Below are 16,408 nucleotides of genomic sequence, written 5' to 3' on the forward strand. Positions count from 1 at the left end.
TTGTCTTACTCTGCTCGAGCTGGAGAGTGAGTAGTGAGGAGAATCACCAGGTCCTTTTTATATGCTGGTATGGGGACTGAAACTTATTATTGGGTGAATTTGACAAGGAAGTACATGGTGACCTTGAACAAATGCTGAGAGTGAGGATTTCTGTCAGGTTACATCACTGTAATTGAAAGGCGACGCTAAGCATAAAATTTGATGATTGATAGACCCCTGAAGGTAACATAAAGACGCTTGTATTTCCCCCCCCAAAACATTTCTAAAATAAGAGCAGCTCTGTACATGCTCAGATATTTGTGGACTTCAGCTTTTTTCTCAATGGGAGTTTTACTGTATTAAACCCAACATCTCATCCTCTTGAATACCTTTAGGTCAATAACTGACTCAGTAGTATGCTGCACTAATTTATACAGTAAAATTGTACTGTTCATTACCCAAAAAGAACAAATCTGAGACAAAAAAGGGCAAAACACATTTGCATCAAACAGTGTTGGAAGAAGAATCTGTGACTACAGTAAATCTATTAGCGTAATAAACCATGTAATTGTTCAAGATCTGATATTATCCTAAAAGATTATCTCATTAACAAATCAAATAGTCAACATAGCACATAATTGTGTAACCAACTACAAATGTACACTGCCAGGTATGATTGGATGATTGATAGAAATGTCCATGTTTCCAACCATGTTTAGCTTTTTAATTCATCCTTCAGAAATTTTAGTTAAAGAATGAATCCCTGCATGAAAAGATGCTCACTATTAGGCCTATATATGTATGTATTTATGCTGTCACTTTTCATGCTTTTAGATTAAGAAATTGACATCAGCTTAAAATTATACAGATCCACATGCTAAAAAAAAACCTCTCAATATTTGATCCCAGTTTCCCTGAATCCCAATTTCAGCCCCCTATGTCAAATTATTTAGTTAAGATTATTATCAGAATCAGAATGGCAGAAGTGGATATGTTGGATAATATAAATAGACTTAACTGTGTATTGCACATAATTATTGCTCAATGGGGCAGTTTTAACTGTTCATGAGATGGATAGCCTGATGGAAAAAACTGTTCCTGTGCCTGACGGTTCTGAAGCGTCGGCCAGAAGGCAACAGTTCAAAAAGGTATTGGGCAGGGTGAGTGGGATCCAGAGTGATTATACCAGCCTTTTTCCTCACTCTGGAAGTCTATAGTCCTTGAAGGGGGTGGGGGCAAACAATAATTCTCTCAGCAGTCCAAACTGTCCTCTGTAGTCTTCTGATGTCTGATTTCGTTGCTGCACCAAACAAGACAGTTATTGATGTGCAGAGGACAGGCTCAATGACTGCTGTGTAGAACTGTATCAGCAGCGCCTGTGGCAGGTTGAACTTCCTCAGCTGGCGATGGAAGTACAACCTCTGCTGGGCCTTTTTCACAATGGAGTCAATGTGTGACTCCCACTTCAGGTCCTGTGAGATGGTAGTGCCCAGGAACCTGAATGACTCCACTGCTGCCACAGTGCTGTTTAGAATGGTGAGGGGGGACAATGTTGGGGTGTTCCTCCTAAAGTCCACAATCATCGCCAGGTGGTGGTACAGGTGGTGGAAGTGAATTTTCCCTGCCTCATTATATTAAATATAGCCTAATTATTATGTAATCAGATATATGAACTCACTCAAATCTCATGATTTAGTTAAATTCTCCTACATTTACATTTATTCGTTTGGCAGACGCTCTTATCCAAAGCGTCTTACAAAAGATGAAAACATAAGCAAATCATCTTAAGGAGACAGTGGTACGAAAAGTGCCATATTGCAACGTTTCACTAGCATCAGAATAGTATTCAAAACAGATTAAAGTGCAACACGAATTAGTTTAGTGACTGGTTAAGTGCTCATGGAAAATATGTGTTTTTATCCTCTTTTTGAAGACAGAAAGGGAGTCTGCTTCTCGGATGGAGTTGGGAAGGTCATTCCACCAACGTGGCACGATGATGCCGAAAGTCTGCGAAAGTGTTTTGGTGGCTCATTGTGTTGGTACAACAAGGTGACGTTCCGTAACCGACAGAACAGTGGGGGTGTAGTTCTGCAGAAACACAATAAACATGCTTTTTTTTGATTGTGGCTTCTAGTGGGCGTGTAGTTCTGCAGAAATTATTTTAGGTATGCTGGAGCAGACCCAGTGACTGTTCTGTATGCCAGCATCAATTAATTTGCATAATAAGAAAGCATGTGCCTCTGTGTGCTGTTTAAAGTTTAGTTTAAGGCGCTTGTTGAGCAGGAATTTACAGATAACAATTTTGGGTTCCCAGAACGGACATTCTAACGTTCTCTCTTGGTTCGCCAGAAACGTTTTTTTTTAACCTTACAGGGCTGCGTTACCCAAAAGCATCCTAAGCCTAAGTAGATTGTAGAAACCATTGGCACCTATGGTCTCTACGATCAACTTAAACTCGGGATGCTTTTGGGAAACGCTGCTCGGGTTTGTAGAACGTTCCCCTAACGTCCAATACGTTCTCCTAACGTTGTCATAATGTTCTCCTAACCACATATACTAATATATTTTCTGCAAACCCGATGTACATCAGTAAATCTAGAATACATGTCTTGTGCTTTGATCCATTGATTGATTAATTAAATAATTAATTTATTAAAATAAGTTAAACATATCATCACACATAATGAAGTGATGGATAAATTATATCATCCACCATTTTTACCCACTTATCTTTTGTAGCCTATATCGCATGGGTGCTGAGCCCATCCTAGCTACTTCAGTGGGAATTAAGGCAGGAAAAACCATGTAGCCTAAAGGTGGATTGAATTCATATATATTAGATTTTTCCATTAATTTTTAAGATTTTCTAAAGCATATATTTTAAAGCACCAAGTAGGCCTAAGTGTTGATAGTGGTAGCTTACACTAAGTATAAATAGCAACAATTAAAGGAAATGTTAAGAGTGGAGACAGGAAACAGATGGGGGAAAGTAGGACAAAGCTATTTTTTCTAGCAAAGCCAGCAAAGTTCAGATCGCTTCCCCCGTTGAAATTCGTCGTTCTGAATCCAAAATATGTACGTTTTGTGGGTGAGTTCATGAAAATATAAACTTAAAATGAGAAAACTGCGTTTCCTAGCGACAATCGCTTGTTTGACCACAAGAGAGCGCGCGTCTGACAGGAATGGCGCGAAATTTTCTGAGGGACTACAGAGAATGAGGTGAGGCACTTTAAGTTCATAACAAACGATATCACTGAATTGATTTTTTATTTTTTATTTTATCAGGTAACAACATAGTAATAACGTAATTAAACATTAAGCTCAAAAGGTTACAAAGATGTATACTTGCATTCTCTTTCAGGATTAACAAGGCTAAATTGAAATTGATGTAACAGCATTTTCTAAATACCAGCATAAAATGTTTAAAATGAAAATGATCAAAATATAACTGTAAAAAAAGCAGTGGGAAAACTGTGGTCTGAACTAGTGAGTATTTTAGCGATAGCCTAAATTTGCTTGACTTCCTTTGCAAAACTAATTATTAAATTCCAGGTAGGCTAAGATGACTTCCATGAATCATACTTTCATAAGTTAGAGTTATTCTAATTATATATATATATATATATATATATATATATATATATATATATATATATATATATATATATATTTTTATTTTTTATTTTTTTATTTTATTTTTTATTATTTTTTTTTTAAGTTCAACATTATTTTAACAAATGTGCAATTTCCACTGGGAAATGCAGACTTTGATACTTTGTGACATTCAGAAAAGTCACTCACTTACTGACATAATCTAACAGCAGCAAGGAGATTAGCTAAAATTGCATTTTGCTATGCAGATGTGTACCCCTACCACTTTAAGCCATCAGGCAAAATAACTGAAGCCCAACCCAATGAAAGAGAGACAAGGAAGTGTCAGGAAGAAGTCAAGAATTAAATCCATAAGTGATGGTGTTATGAAAGAGCTAAGGTTATCAGCAGGGCCGTAGCTAGAGAGGTGAAAGGTAGTAATGATTATTGGGGCCCACAGGTCCTGGAGGAGCCCACAACAAATTTTAAACTGTATTTATTTAATAGGAATGGGGCCCCAAAGCAATATACAGTCAGGGGCCCCAGAATACCCAGCTATGGCCCTGGTTATCAGGTCATATAAGTGAACAGACAGGTATTGTAACTTGTAGAATTTAACTAAAGAATAATGTTAACTTGTAATTTAGCAAGAAAAGTCAAATGTAGCCAAAAGACTTATCTAATCAATGCATCAACATGCCATGAAAATCATAAAACTTTCCCCTGTGTTCTGTGTTCACTAGGGCATTTTTTTTTGCTTTTATTTTGACATTCGGTTTTGTAGTTCATGTTCTACCTCCCTTCTCAGTTTCCTCCTGCTCCAGCTATGCCATGTTACCCAATTAGTCTAGTAAATAAGCCCTAGGCCTGTTTGCCCATTCCCTTTGTCTAGCTTTGTTTATTGAGTTTGTGTGGTTAGCCTAAGACTTGATTGGTTTGCATTTAACCTTTTTGCTCTGCTTTATCTTGTTTATAATAAAGATTTCTGGGTTTGAAAACCATTGCTCGCCAGACCATCTGATTTATAATGATCTATGCATTTAATTATCTCTCACTTTAACTTACTTTAAAATTAGCAACACAACCAGTTCCCACCCTGCACATAACTATCTCAAGTTTAATGATGTAAATCTTTAAATCTACTTCCCTGTGCTTTCCTATGATTAACTACTTCCAATTAAAAGCGACTTAATAATATCATGTCTTAATTGTCAATCTAGCTCATGTCGATAAGAATGCTAACTAATGATTCCATAATAATTATTTTCTAACAGTATGCAAACATCCCAGTTTCCTCTGAGAAAATATCAATCTGAGAAATAGTTTAATAATAGTGGATATAAATAAGGGGTTAAAAGGGGGTGTTCATGGGGCTTCTTTAAAGAACTTAATCTTTACTTAATCTTTAAAGTACTTAATAATATGACCACACCTGCTTATTATTTAGAATAATTGAACACTGCCAAGAGATGCCTCCAGTGTAACTGTTTCTTTGAGTGAGCTGTCACACAACATATATTGATTAAATGTATCCTATGACTAGCTAATACTGGCGGCTTTTATTATGGTTGCTAATTATTGATTTAAATTTAAAAGACAAATAACTTTTCATGTTAACTAAGCTAACATCTTGGGTTGATTGTGCAAAGTGGAATTGGTTAAAAAAAACAAGTAGAATCACAAGAAGCACATTTAGACCAGTTTATTGTTTTTTGTCACTCTGAGTTAAATTCTTTTTTTTTTTTATCTCAAGAGGATTTGGTCTCTGTGACAGCCTGGGATGATGAGCTGACCACTTTGCCATCCACCACCTCCTCCACAATGGTTACCACTTTGCGTGTAGATGAGGTTTTGCTTGTGGTTGTGACACTGCAGGGATAGAGGAAAATAACATAAACATTACAGAAATGCCAGGCATATATCTCCATCACACTTTCATTTTGTATATAATATTATATTTATAATACTAAACAGCAATATTTAATCTAAATGCTGTTCTGGAAAGATTGTGTTGTGGTTGTAAAAGTAAATTTCACCTAACAGCCTCTCCATCCAGCAGTCTTCTGTACTCTGCAATCTCCATCTCCAGTCTGGTCTTGATATCTAGTAGCATCTGGTACTCATAGCCCTGACGCTCAAGATCCGCACGAAGCTGCACCAGCTGCTGTTCCAGACTGGTCACCTGCATCTGGTAGCCCGACAACATGGAAGAGTAGCGGGCCTGTGTGTCTGCCAAGGTGCTTTCCAGTGATGCTTTCTGTTGGGAGAAGGTAATTATTTTTTTACACTATTTGATGACTATACAACAGCACTTCATCTGAAGATTCATCTGTCCATGTGCTTACCATACTGAGTTGTGATTGTAGCTCGATTTCAAGACTCTGGAGTGTGCGTTTAACCTCTGTGATTTCCGATCTAGATGATTGGAGGGTTTCTGTGCTCAGGGCAACTTCTTTGGTAAGTGTTTCGGTCTATGAGAGACAATCCATAGCAAGTTAGACAAGTTCTTTGTTGGCTTTGACTACTGTACTGATAAGAAAAACTAGCAAAGAATGCGATTTTACCTTGGACTGGAACCAAGCCTCGAGTTCTTTGCGGTTCTTAGCAGCAACTGCCTCATAATGCTCGCGGATTTCAGCCATGATTTTTGTGAGGTCTTCCTGTGGTGCTGCGTCCACCTCTACATTGACCTGTCCACTCATGTGGCTGCGAACTGCCAAGAGTTCCTAAAGACGCAGTAACAAAGAACTGAGCATTTGCTTAACCCACATCTCAAGTGTGACTATTTGGTTTTGTACCACGTCAATGTACCTCTTCATGGTTCTTCTTGAGGAAGATCAGCTCTTCTCTTAGCCCCTCGATCTGCATCTCCAAATCAGATCTGGCCATAGTCAGCTCATCCAGGACTTTCCTCAGGCCAGCAATGTCTGCCTCTACAGACTGTCTCATGCCCAGCTCATTCTCATACCTGCACAGAAAGGAAACCAATATAAATGCTTTGGACCTTTTAGAGAGGTTGGAATTGGATGTGCCTTTTCTTTGTAATACTCTTCTTCAAGAAGTTTATGTGTGGACGCACTTGACCCGGAAGTCTTCTGCAGCAAGCTTGGCATTGTCAATGCTCAGGTAGATCCCTCCATTTACACCAGTGGCATGCTGAATCTTCAGGGGCAAAAAACAAAGAAACAGAAAAAGACAAATTTAGATCTCTCTTGGAATTACTTTAGTTTAATGATAAAAAAGCTTTTTATCTCACTAGGGAAAAACATTTTTGATGATTTAAAAAATAAGTGATTTGCTTCTCAAAGAACATGAATTGAAAGTAGTCTCAGTATTTGTATCTACAAACACCAACACCATTATTTATTGTTACCAACTTCTAAGCATGTATAAGCATGTTCAAAGCATGTACAAATGCGGTATATGATGTGAGCAAGAAGAATGATTAGGTCAAATTAATTGGCCAATTTTTCATCAAAATGTTGTTTAATGATTGACCCTTTTATCAAAACATGCTCAATGGTTAGTAATTTGTACTAGTTTCTCAATACTCTTATGATAATATCACATACCTTGGCTTGGAGATCACTAATAGTAGCATAAAAGCCACTGTAGTCACGAGCAGATGGAGAAGTCTTGCTATCTAGGAACTGACGGATCTTCAGCTCAAGGTCAGCATTTTTCTTTTCAAGGGAGCGCACTTTCTCCAGGTAGGAGGCCAGACGGTCATTGAGGTTTTGCATGGTGGCTTTCTCATTTGCAGAGACATCAACTGCATCAGACAGGTTGAAGCCAGCACCACCTCCAGCAGCAAAGGAGCGAGAAGCAGAGGCACTGGAAATGCGAACCCCTGTTCCTCCAGCACCCCCATACACGCTACCGGCACGCATGGATGTGACACGACCTGCTCCCCCACCAGATGAAGAGAGGCGAGAGGATCCTGCTGAGGACATGTAGGTGCGAGTGGAGGATGAAGACATCATTTTGAAAGAGGCTTGCTGTCGCTCTAAACTCTGGCAGGAGAATGGATGAGTGGATAAGTGAAGAGAAGACGACCCTTGTCCTTTTTATGTGGACAAATGGGGGAGGGACAAACAGTTAAGATTGCCCGGGAGGTGGAGTAAGAAACCATTGCCCTATTCCCCAAGGCAGAAGGTGTGGCTGAAGACAGATTTGAATGGTATGTTGTATTTAGAGTTTCTTTTAAAGAATTCCTCGGAAGAAAAAGTAGTGGTCATGTGATTTTGAGCTGTCAGTCTTCGTCAATCTTCACACTTGTTTGCTTGCTTTCGTAGTTTATGAACAGCAAGCTGTTTTAGTCTCTGCAAAATATATTTAAATATTTCATTTGGTTGGCACTGATTTTAGTGCTACAATACTTTCTATGTATAGATAACGATATATATATATATATTTATTTTTAAAGTGACAAATGTAAGTTTGTTCTAAGAAATCAAAAAGAAAGCATGAGTTGGTTAAAATATATTTTACTTGGACTTTTTTTAACTAACAATTTCATTCAAATTAGAACTTTAGCAAATACATTAAAAAAAAATAGACATTCAGGAATTTGTTTATTTTGATTTATTTGCTTTTGGCATGAAACAAGGGTAGATGTAAATCCTCACCATGTTTATCTCTAAAAAACATAAATTCAAAGATGCTCAAAATACAGCAATTGTATAATTTGGGGCAGATTTAACCCTACTTTATATCTTCTGAACTACAGTAGACTAAGTCCCAAAAACTTCACAGGGTCCCTCCTAGCATAAATGTAGTCATATAACCGACGGGACTTTCTGCAGAGAAAATCCTCTATAAAGCTACCTTATGTCCCTTGCTCAAGGCAATAAAGGTGATCATTTTTAAATCATGCTCAACAGGTTTTGAACTTACAACCTTTCAGTTACCAGCTCAGTTTTTGTTGTCACCATACCACACCCACAACTGCTGATATAATTCTGTTACTGGCTAACAGTTTTGACAACCATATATAGCTAAAGATTGCTAAAAAGCAACTGCTTTTGATGAATTAAAGCTGGACAATAACTAGTTATAATCATCAATTAAATGAAAGTATGACACAAAGCCATCATACATGCAGAACTATTCTTGGCTATACTATTATGGTAATGATATGAGTTGATAACATTCCTGCAATGAAATGTTCACTGCAAAGCCGTTAGTTGGAAATTATACAAGTTTTTTTGCTATTGCGATTATGAAAGCACAACATTTCATTTAGCTTAACCAGACAATTTAAAGGTAACAGCTAACTTTTTGAGGACAGTTGGGTCAGCTTACTGTAGGTTTGGTTTACTTTTTGCGCAGGTCTTTATTCCACCACTTCTGTCTTTGAAGTTGGCGGTGACGTTACCCAATTATTGGTCTATCCACCTTATTTTTGAACATAACTAGCGCCACCATTACAAACTAGAATGGGGACCACTTCCAGTATAAGCCACTTCCAGATATTTGAGCTATATAAAAACATTACATTATGCTGCTATATACTTCAGGCTGGCAATATATGTTATCATATTATTATCATAAACACATTTGTTCAGAACGTGTATAGTTTTACTGTTAATCATTTTTCACAATTGTTTCTTCACACACTGTTGCTCAAACAGAATTAATGAAAGCAGGCAATGACACGGACAGTCCTCAGTGCCATCTGACATGCCCTCACAAACTTTACACAACCAGCAGAGAGCAGAAAGCCATTGGGCTTTCTTAGCGGTGTATAGTAAATAGACATGCTGATCTCACATTCAGCATGGCTTCTGAAACATCACCTTTGGAAATAAATAGAGGCATCTTCGGAGGTTGAGCATGGTACATATTAATGGAGGATTGCATGGAGACAAGAAACACTATCGTCACGATCTCGGCAAAGAAGCAGAGTTTATTATATCTCTTCAATACAACACACAGCAACAAGTGAATGACGTTAGAACATTATCCAACATTAGGACATTATTATGCTGTACATTCTGTGGTTGTGATAGTTTGTAAGTCCATATCTATAAATTCTGGTATAATTATCCTTCTAGTTATTTACATAGCAGCTAATGATAGCAAAACTTTCTCACACTCACCGTTAATGCAGCTGCCTGCTTTCTTCTGCAGTGCAAAATAAGGTGGATAGATCGAAAGTTCTTCAGCTGTGATCGGTCTGTGCTTACAGAATTTCGAAACCACACTGCCCCAAGTGGACAAAGCTGGAAGTGTTTTTGAATGTATGGGCATGTGTGAGCTCCAGTTTCCTGGTGAAAGGTGCCCAGACTGTAGGGTGACCACCTGGCTATTGCTCTGTTGCAGGTCAGCAGACTTGATTTTGCGGGACATGAGGGAGAGTTATTTTACTATTATTGTACTAGATGAATAAATATTGATTTTACATTAGATGTCTTTTTGCAGTGATGTTAACATGCTTTAAATCGCTAATAGTATTTATGAAATGTTAATGACGGGGCTGACCTGCGCTGTGAATGTCACTCAGATTGGCACATTGAGATCTATGATACAAACTAACTTTAACAGCACAGACCCAATCTAATTTAGACTCAATCTAAATATAATGCAGTGAAAATAATAATATAATCGTTAAAAGCACATTTCCAAATAAGCACATAAATTCCATTAGGAAAGACTAGACGGATTAAATGCATTCTTACCGGATTCAGTGCATCTTGAATTTATATTTTTTGTCTGATCTTGCAGCTCCGAGTAGGGCCTTCTCATTCATTACGTGTCTCTAGAACTCCTGGCAGGTGTAGCTGTAGTTCACTTTCACCAGGAGTTCACTTTTTATGAGGTCCACAGTTGCACGGTTCCTTGTCTCTGTCCACGCAGCGGTCATCAGAGAAAACACAATGCTCAAAGCCAAAGATATCAGAGCTGTCATGTTTGGGGCACTGACGTGCTTCAACAGAGCTGTCCATGAAACTTTGGTGGCATGCACTGCACTCTCCTTTTTTAAGGTCACCTGTAACTAGTTTTAACTATGTTTATTTTTTTCTCCCATTCTTTATTATACGAACAAAGATGCTTTTTCTTCTTGGGAGCTCCGGATAGATCAATTTTTCTGTTGCATTCACCCCCCCCCCCCCACTGTTTTCTGTCCAGAACCAAAAACATCTGCGCTGCGCATGTTCAGTGTTTTCTTATTAACTTTTTTTTATTGTGGAATTGTAATTTAAAGGACGATGAAATTGTATAATTTGATAGGACTTAATGACTACAGACCTGTTGCCCTGACATCCGTGGTCATGAAGTCATTTGAGAGACTGGTGTTGGCCCACATGAAGGACATCACTGGACCCTTTCTAGATCCTCTTCAATTTGCTTATCGAGCAAACAGGTCTATGGATGATGCTGTCAACATGGGATTGCATCATGTCCTGCAACATCTGGTCAGACCGGGGACATACGCAAGGATCCTTTTTGTGGACTTCAGCTCGGCTTTCAACACCATCATCCCAGCTATTCTCCGGACTAAGTTAAACCATGTCTATCTGTCAGTGGATTACCAGCTTTATGATGGACAGGCAGCAGCTTGTGAGTCAGGGAAAAAACACTTACACCACCTGTACCATCAGCACTGGGCCCCCCAGGAATGTGTGCTCTCCCCACTACTCTTCTCCCTCTACACCAATGACTGCACCACCAAGGATCCCTCTGTCAAGCTCCTGAAGTTTGCAGACGACACCACTGTCATCCGCCTCATCCGAGATGACGAGAAAGGAGGTTGAACGGCTGTCTGTCTGGTGCAGTCAAAACAAACTGGAGCCGAACACGCTCAAAACGGTGGAGATGATTGTGGACTTTAGGAGGAACACCCCAACATTGTCCCCCCTCACCATTCTAAACAGCACTGTGGCAGCAGTGGAGTCATTCAGGTTCCTGGGCACTACCATCTCACAGGACCTGAAGTGGGAGTCACACATTGTGAAAAAGGCCCAGCAGAGGTTGTACTTCCTTCGCCAGCTGAGGAAGTTCAACCTGCCACAGGCGCTGCTGATCCAGTTCTACACAGCAGTCATTGAGTCTGTCCTCTGCACTTCAATAACTGTCTGGTTTGGTGCAGCAACGAAATCAGACATCAGAAGACTACAGAGGACAGTTCGGACTGCTGAGAGGATTATCGGTTGCCCCCTGCCCCCCCTTCAAGAACTATACACTTCCAGAGTGAGGAAAAAGGCTGGTATAATCACTCAGGACCCCACTCACCCTGCCCACTACCTTTTTGATCTGTTGCCTTCTGGCCGACACTTCAGAACCGTCAGGCACAGGAACAGTTTTTACAATGGGGACAATGTCAGGGTACCAAAAGACTCCCCATAAGACCAAATTTGTTTCATTTTGGGTGGTCCCCTGGTGTTTCCTCAATAATAGAAACATAAAACTAGATTCATATGTCGTCTGAAAATTCTAAATACGTCCAAGTGCGCCACAATCTGCTTTCTGATGGAATATACAGATGGCGACTGAGGAACACCTGTTAGAGTGGATTCTCATTTTCACTTCACAATAATGGTAAAATGTAGTTCATCTTGATTTATGATTGTTGGTACTCCTTATTTATTAACATTAAATCATTGTTTATCTTTCAACTGAACAGCCACTAGGTTAAGTAATGTGCGTGCAGTTAATACCCAGTATTGTCAGTTTTTATCTAATGCAACATGTTAGTTCACACTCAAACAGATGTAAAGTTATTACATGGATGCTATGTGGAGAAATATCACATTGCCCATCTATTGTATTATGCTCTACCCTTGACAAGCTGTCCCTCCCTCAGATCTTGAAATATGCAAGACATAAACGACAGCAATAACCGAGAAACCATATTTTAATATTAGTTTGAGCTACAACATATTTATAGTTCTACTATACACTATGCATCTCATCTAGATCCAGTGGCCATCATTAAAAAAAGAAAATGATAGTCTATTATGAAACCTACTCTCTTACTCTCATCAAACAACCCATTAAAATATCAAAGTGACTAATTTGAATCAATATATCAAATTATTCAATGTTTTTTGGTACTATACATTAGGGACTCTTTGGATTCTTGGGAGTTGCATGTCTAGGGTTGCCAGCTGTCACATATTAGCCCTTATATTGGGCCTAATTGATTTGTCCCATGTATGACCTCCCTTGTCCCGTTTAATGACTGCTATGCTGATCTAACCACTGACTGATATAACAGCAAAAGCAGTAGTGCTGATCACGACACTTGAGAATGATCACCGAAACCTGTCATCATCCAATCATAGCCCCCCCGAAGCAAATCCATACACATTAAGTAAATGCGTCAATTCCTCTACAAAAAAAAAGAAAATTCGGGCAATGTGTGACGCTGTTCAGTTGATTTGGCAAATATTGATAACCCTGCAGCTACAATAAACAATGGTAAGTAAAATGATGTGGGTTAAGCCTGTCTGCAGTGACTCAACGAAAGTCTTCTGTACTTTATGTTGCAGGGAATTTTCAGTTGGCCATGGAGGTGAGAATGACTTGACTCAACACGCTTCCACAGAAATGCACAAGAAGGCCACACTAGATAAAGGTGCAAGCAATATCGGAGCATTCTTCGTGGGCAGCAGCTACTGTGGAAACTGACAAAATAGCGGCAAGTGAAGCCTTGTACGTGTTTAAAAGTGAAGATTGACATTAAATTCGGTAGTCATTGGCCGTTGTTTTAAAAAGGTTTTTAATTTAAGCGAATATGGTGCCGTTCACACAGAACACGTTTTGTGTTCGAAATGTACTGTTTTTAAAATTTTAATTTTTTTTATTGTTTTCCTCTGTAAACAAGCTCTAGGTTGTCTTAGAAATATTGCACAGCATCTCACGCCAGAGCCCCACTGAACAAATTTCCCGTATTTAGAGCTGTAATGTCCTGTTTTTGGCTGATAGAAAGTTGGCAACCCTATCTTTAATTATTCAGTTCACATGGTTTATACAGTCCCGTGCTTTTGCAGCTATTGTCTTTTTATTTTTTTAATTTATTGCAGTTCTTCACTTTGAAACAGTCAAAATAGTATTGATGTAGTTTTAAATATAGTAATGTTATGCTTAATTTTCTGTATTGTGTCACAGGCCACCAAGGTTAATTTCAAACCCAAAAACCATAAATATAAAACCATGAGAGAAAAGTCTATTGGAATGGACACTGGGTCTTGCTTAAAAGTATTTTAATACTTTTCTTTTAAGTAGTTAATCAAACATTTTAATGACCAATACCCCAATAAGGAAGTTAAGAATCACTGAAATAATGATAATAAGAATCAAATAGCTATGACGTGCTTGCAATGTAATTGGGCAATTGAGTTAGCTCTTACCCTATTTTTATCTTATGCAAATTCAATTCAAAAAATTTATTTCGGTCCACAAATACAATTTTCCATAATAAATTTAAATATACATAACAACCGAAAAAGGTGTAGGCTGAAGCCTTTGCTTATTGTGCCTACCCTTTTTACATATTTATCTAATAAGTGTCACTTTTCTCAGTAAATTTGATTCATACAAGATAAACAAAACTGTAACATCAGACATTTCACCAATGTGCATAAATAACATTCAGACATTAATACAATAGTTTAAATATTATATACAAAAATTATTCATATTGAGGTATATAGTTATGTATCATCCTTTTTTTTTAAACATTTTCTTAAATTTACAAAGCGAACTACACATTTTTAATTCCTTGTCACAATTATTCCATAGGTTTACCCCTTTCACAGATATACATCTATTTTTAATATTCGTTCTTGCCCTTATTTTTTTAAACATGTACATTCCCCTTAGTTTATACTGGCTTTCTCTTATTTCGAACAAGTAATTTATTATATACTTTATACATTATCTACGCAGTGTAAAAATCAACCAAATCAACTAATTTTAAGACATGTAGTTCAATAAATAATATGTTTGTTGGTTCATAATAGTCTACCCTTTTTACAATCCTTATTGCTCTCTTTTGTAACATATATATATTGGATTTATGTTGGCTTTATATGTATGACCCCATACCTCCACACAATAAGTAATGTATGGAACTATGAGCGAACAATACAATATATATAATGAGTTTTCATTCAAAATATGTTTTGTTCTATGTAATATTGCAATGGATTTAGACAATTTAGTTTTTACATTATTTATATGTGGTTTCAAACTTAATTTATGATCGATTATAACACCCAGAAATTTATTTTCATACACTCTTTCTATTTCCTCATTATTAAGTCTAATTTTAGTTTTAGTAATACATATAAAAAAAATGTTTATATCATGACCAGTATTAGCAATTTATTACGGTAGCTAATTATAATTGTTTTATTTATTTAAAAGACATAACATTTCACACTTGGCAAAATATGTTTGGTCGATTATGCAAGGTGCAGTTCATGAAAATAATAAAAAAAAAAGAACACTCAGAAGAAAATAAAATGACTTAAACACAAAAATGCATATTTATTTGCTTTTGGTCACTGTGTGATGACTGTACAACAGCACTTCATCTGAAGATTCATCTGTCCATGTGCTTACAATTCTGAGTTGTGATTGTAGCTCAATTTCAAGACTCTGGAGTGTGCGTTTAACCTCTGTGATTTCCGATCTGGATGTTTGGAGGGTTTCTGTGCTCACTGTGAATTATTTGTTTAGTGTTTTGGTCTATGAGAGACCGTCCATAGCAAGTTAGACAAGTTCTTTGTTGGTTTTGAGGACAATACTGATAAGAAGAGTTCCTGTAGCTCAACTGGTAGAGCATGGCAGTTGCAGTGGCAAGATCATGGGTTTGATTCTCAGGGAACACACAATACAGTGTATAACTTTAATGCACTGTAATTTGCTTTTGATAAAAGTGTCTGGCAAATGCAGAAATGTAAATGTAAGAAAACTAGCAAAGAATGGGATTATACCTTGGTATACCAAGCCTCGAGTTCTTTGTGGTTCTTAGCAGCAACTGCCTAATAATGCTCACAGATTTCAGCCATGATTTTTGTGAGGTCTTCCTGTATCTACACAAAAATGAAACCAATATAAATGCTTTGGACCTTTTAGAGAGGTTGGAATTGGATGTGCCTTTTCTTTGTAATACTCTTCTTCAAGAAGTTTATGTGTGGACGCACTTGACCCGGAAGTCTTCTGCCCTCCATTTACACCAGTGGCATTGCTGAATCTTCAGGGGCAAAAAATAAATAAATAATAACAGAATAGGGCAATTTTTAATCTCTCTGAGAATTATTTGTGTTTAATGGATAAAAAAAACAATTCAATTGCTTTTTGTTTCTCACTTGGGGGAAAAAAATAATTTTGAGGATATGCAAAATAAGCAATTTGCTTAAGTGCATGAATTGAAAGTGTCTCGGTATTTTAATCTACATATTTATTGTTTTCAAACTTCTAAACTTGTATAATAGGCATGATCAAAACACGTGTAAATGCAGTATTTGAATATATGAGCAAAAACATTGTCATGTAATTCTTCATCTACATTTTTTTTATTGATTGACCCTTTTATCAAAACATGCTCAATGGTTAGTAATTTGTACTAGTTTCTCAATACTCTTATGATAATATCACATACCTTGGCTTGGAGATCACTAATAGTAGCATAAAAGCCACTGTAGTCACGAGCAGATGGAGAAGTCTTGCTATCTAGGAACTGACGGATCTTCAGCTCAAGGTCAGCATTTTTCTTTTCAATAGAGCGCACTTTCTCCAGGTAGGAGGCCAGATGGTCATTGAGGTTTTGCATGGTGACTTTCTCGGTTTCAGAGATATCAACAGTTTTGGGGAGTTACAAAATACA

General features: G+C 37.5%; 1 protein-coding gene across 2 annotated transcripts; it reads right to left on the reverse strand.

Moving 5' to 3' along the window:
- Positions 1-5,257: 5,257 nt before the first annotated feature.
- On the reverse strand, positions 5,258-16,354 carry LOC127619770 (keratin, type I cytoskeletal 13-like). Of its 2 annotated transcripts, none has more exons than XM_052092754.1 (7): positions 16,184-16,354; positions 6,650-6,732; positions 6,382-6,538; positions 6,135-6,296; positions 5,916-6,041; positions 5,607-5,827; positions 5,258-5,439 (listed from the first exon to the last, which is right to left on the reverse strand). In XM_052092754.1, the coding sequence occupies exons 1-7, from the start codon at positions 16,352-16,354 to the stop codon at positions 5,319-5,321; spliced, it is 1,041 nt and encodes a 346-aa protein (XP_051948714.1). In that variant the 3' UTR covers positions 5,258-5,318. The 2 variants fall into 2 exon arrangements, with proteins under 2 accessions (XP_051948714.1, XP_051948713.1); XM_052092753.1 differs by lacking the exon at positions 16,184-16,354 and adding an exon at positions 7,143-7,623.
- Between the last annotated feature and the right edge of the window lie 54 nt (positions 16,355-16,408).

Source organism: Xyrauchen texanus, chromosome 26, assembly GCF_025860055.1.
Source record: "Xyrauchen texanus isolate HMW12.3.18 chromosome 26, RBS_HiC_50CHRs, whole genome shotgun sequence".
In the NCBI taxonomy this organism is placed as follows: domain Eukaryota; kingdom Metazoa; phylum Chordata; class Actinopteri; order Cypriniformes; family Catostomidae; genus Xyrauchen; species Xyrauchen texanus.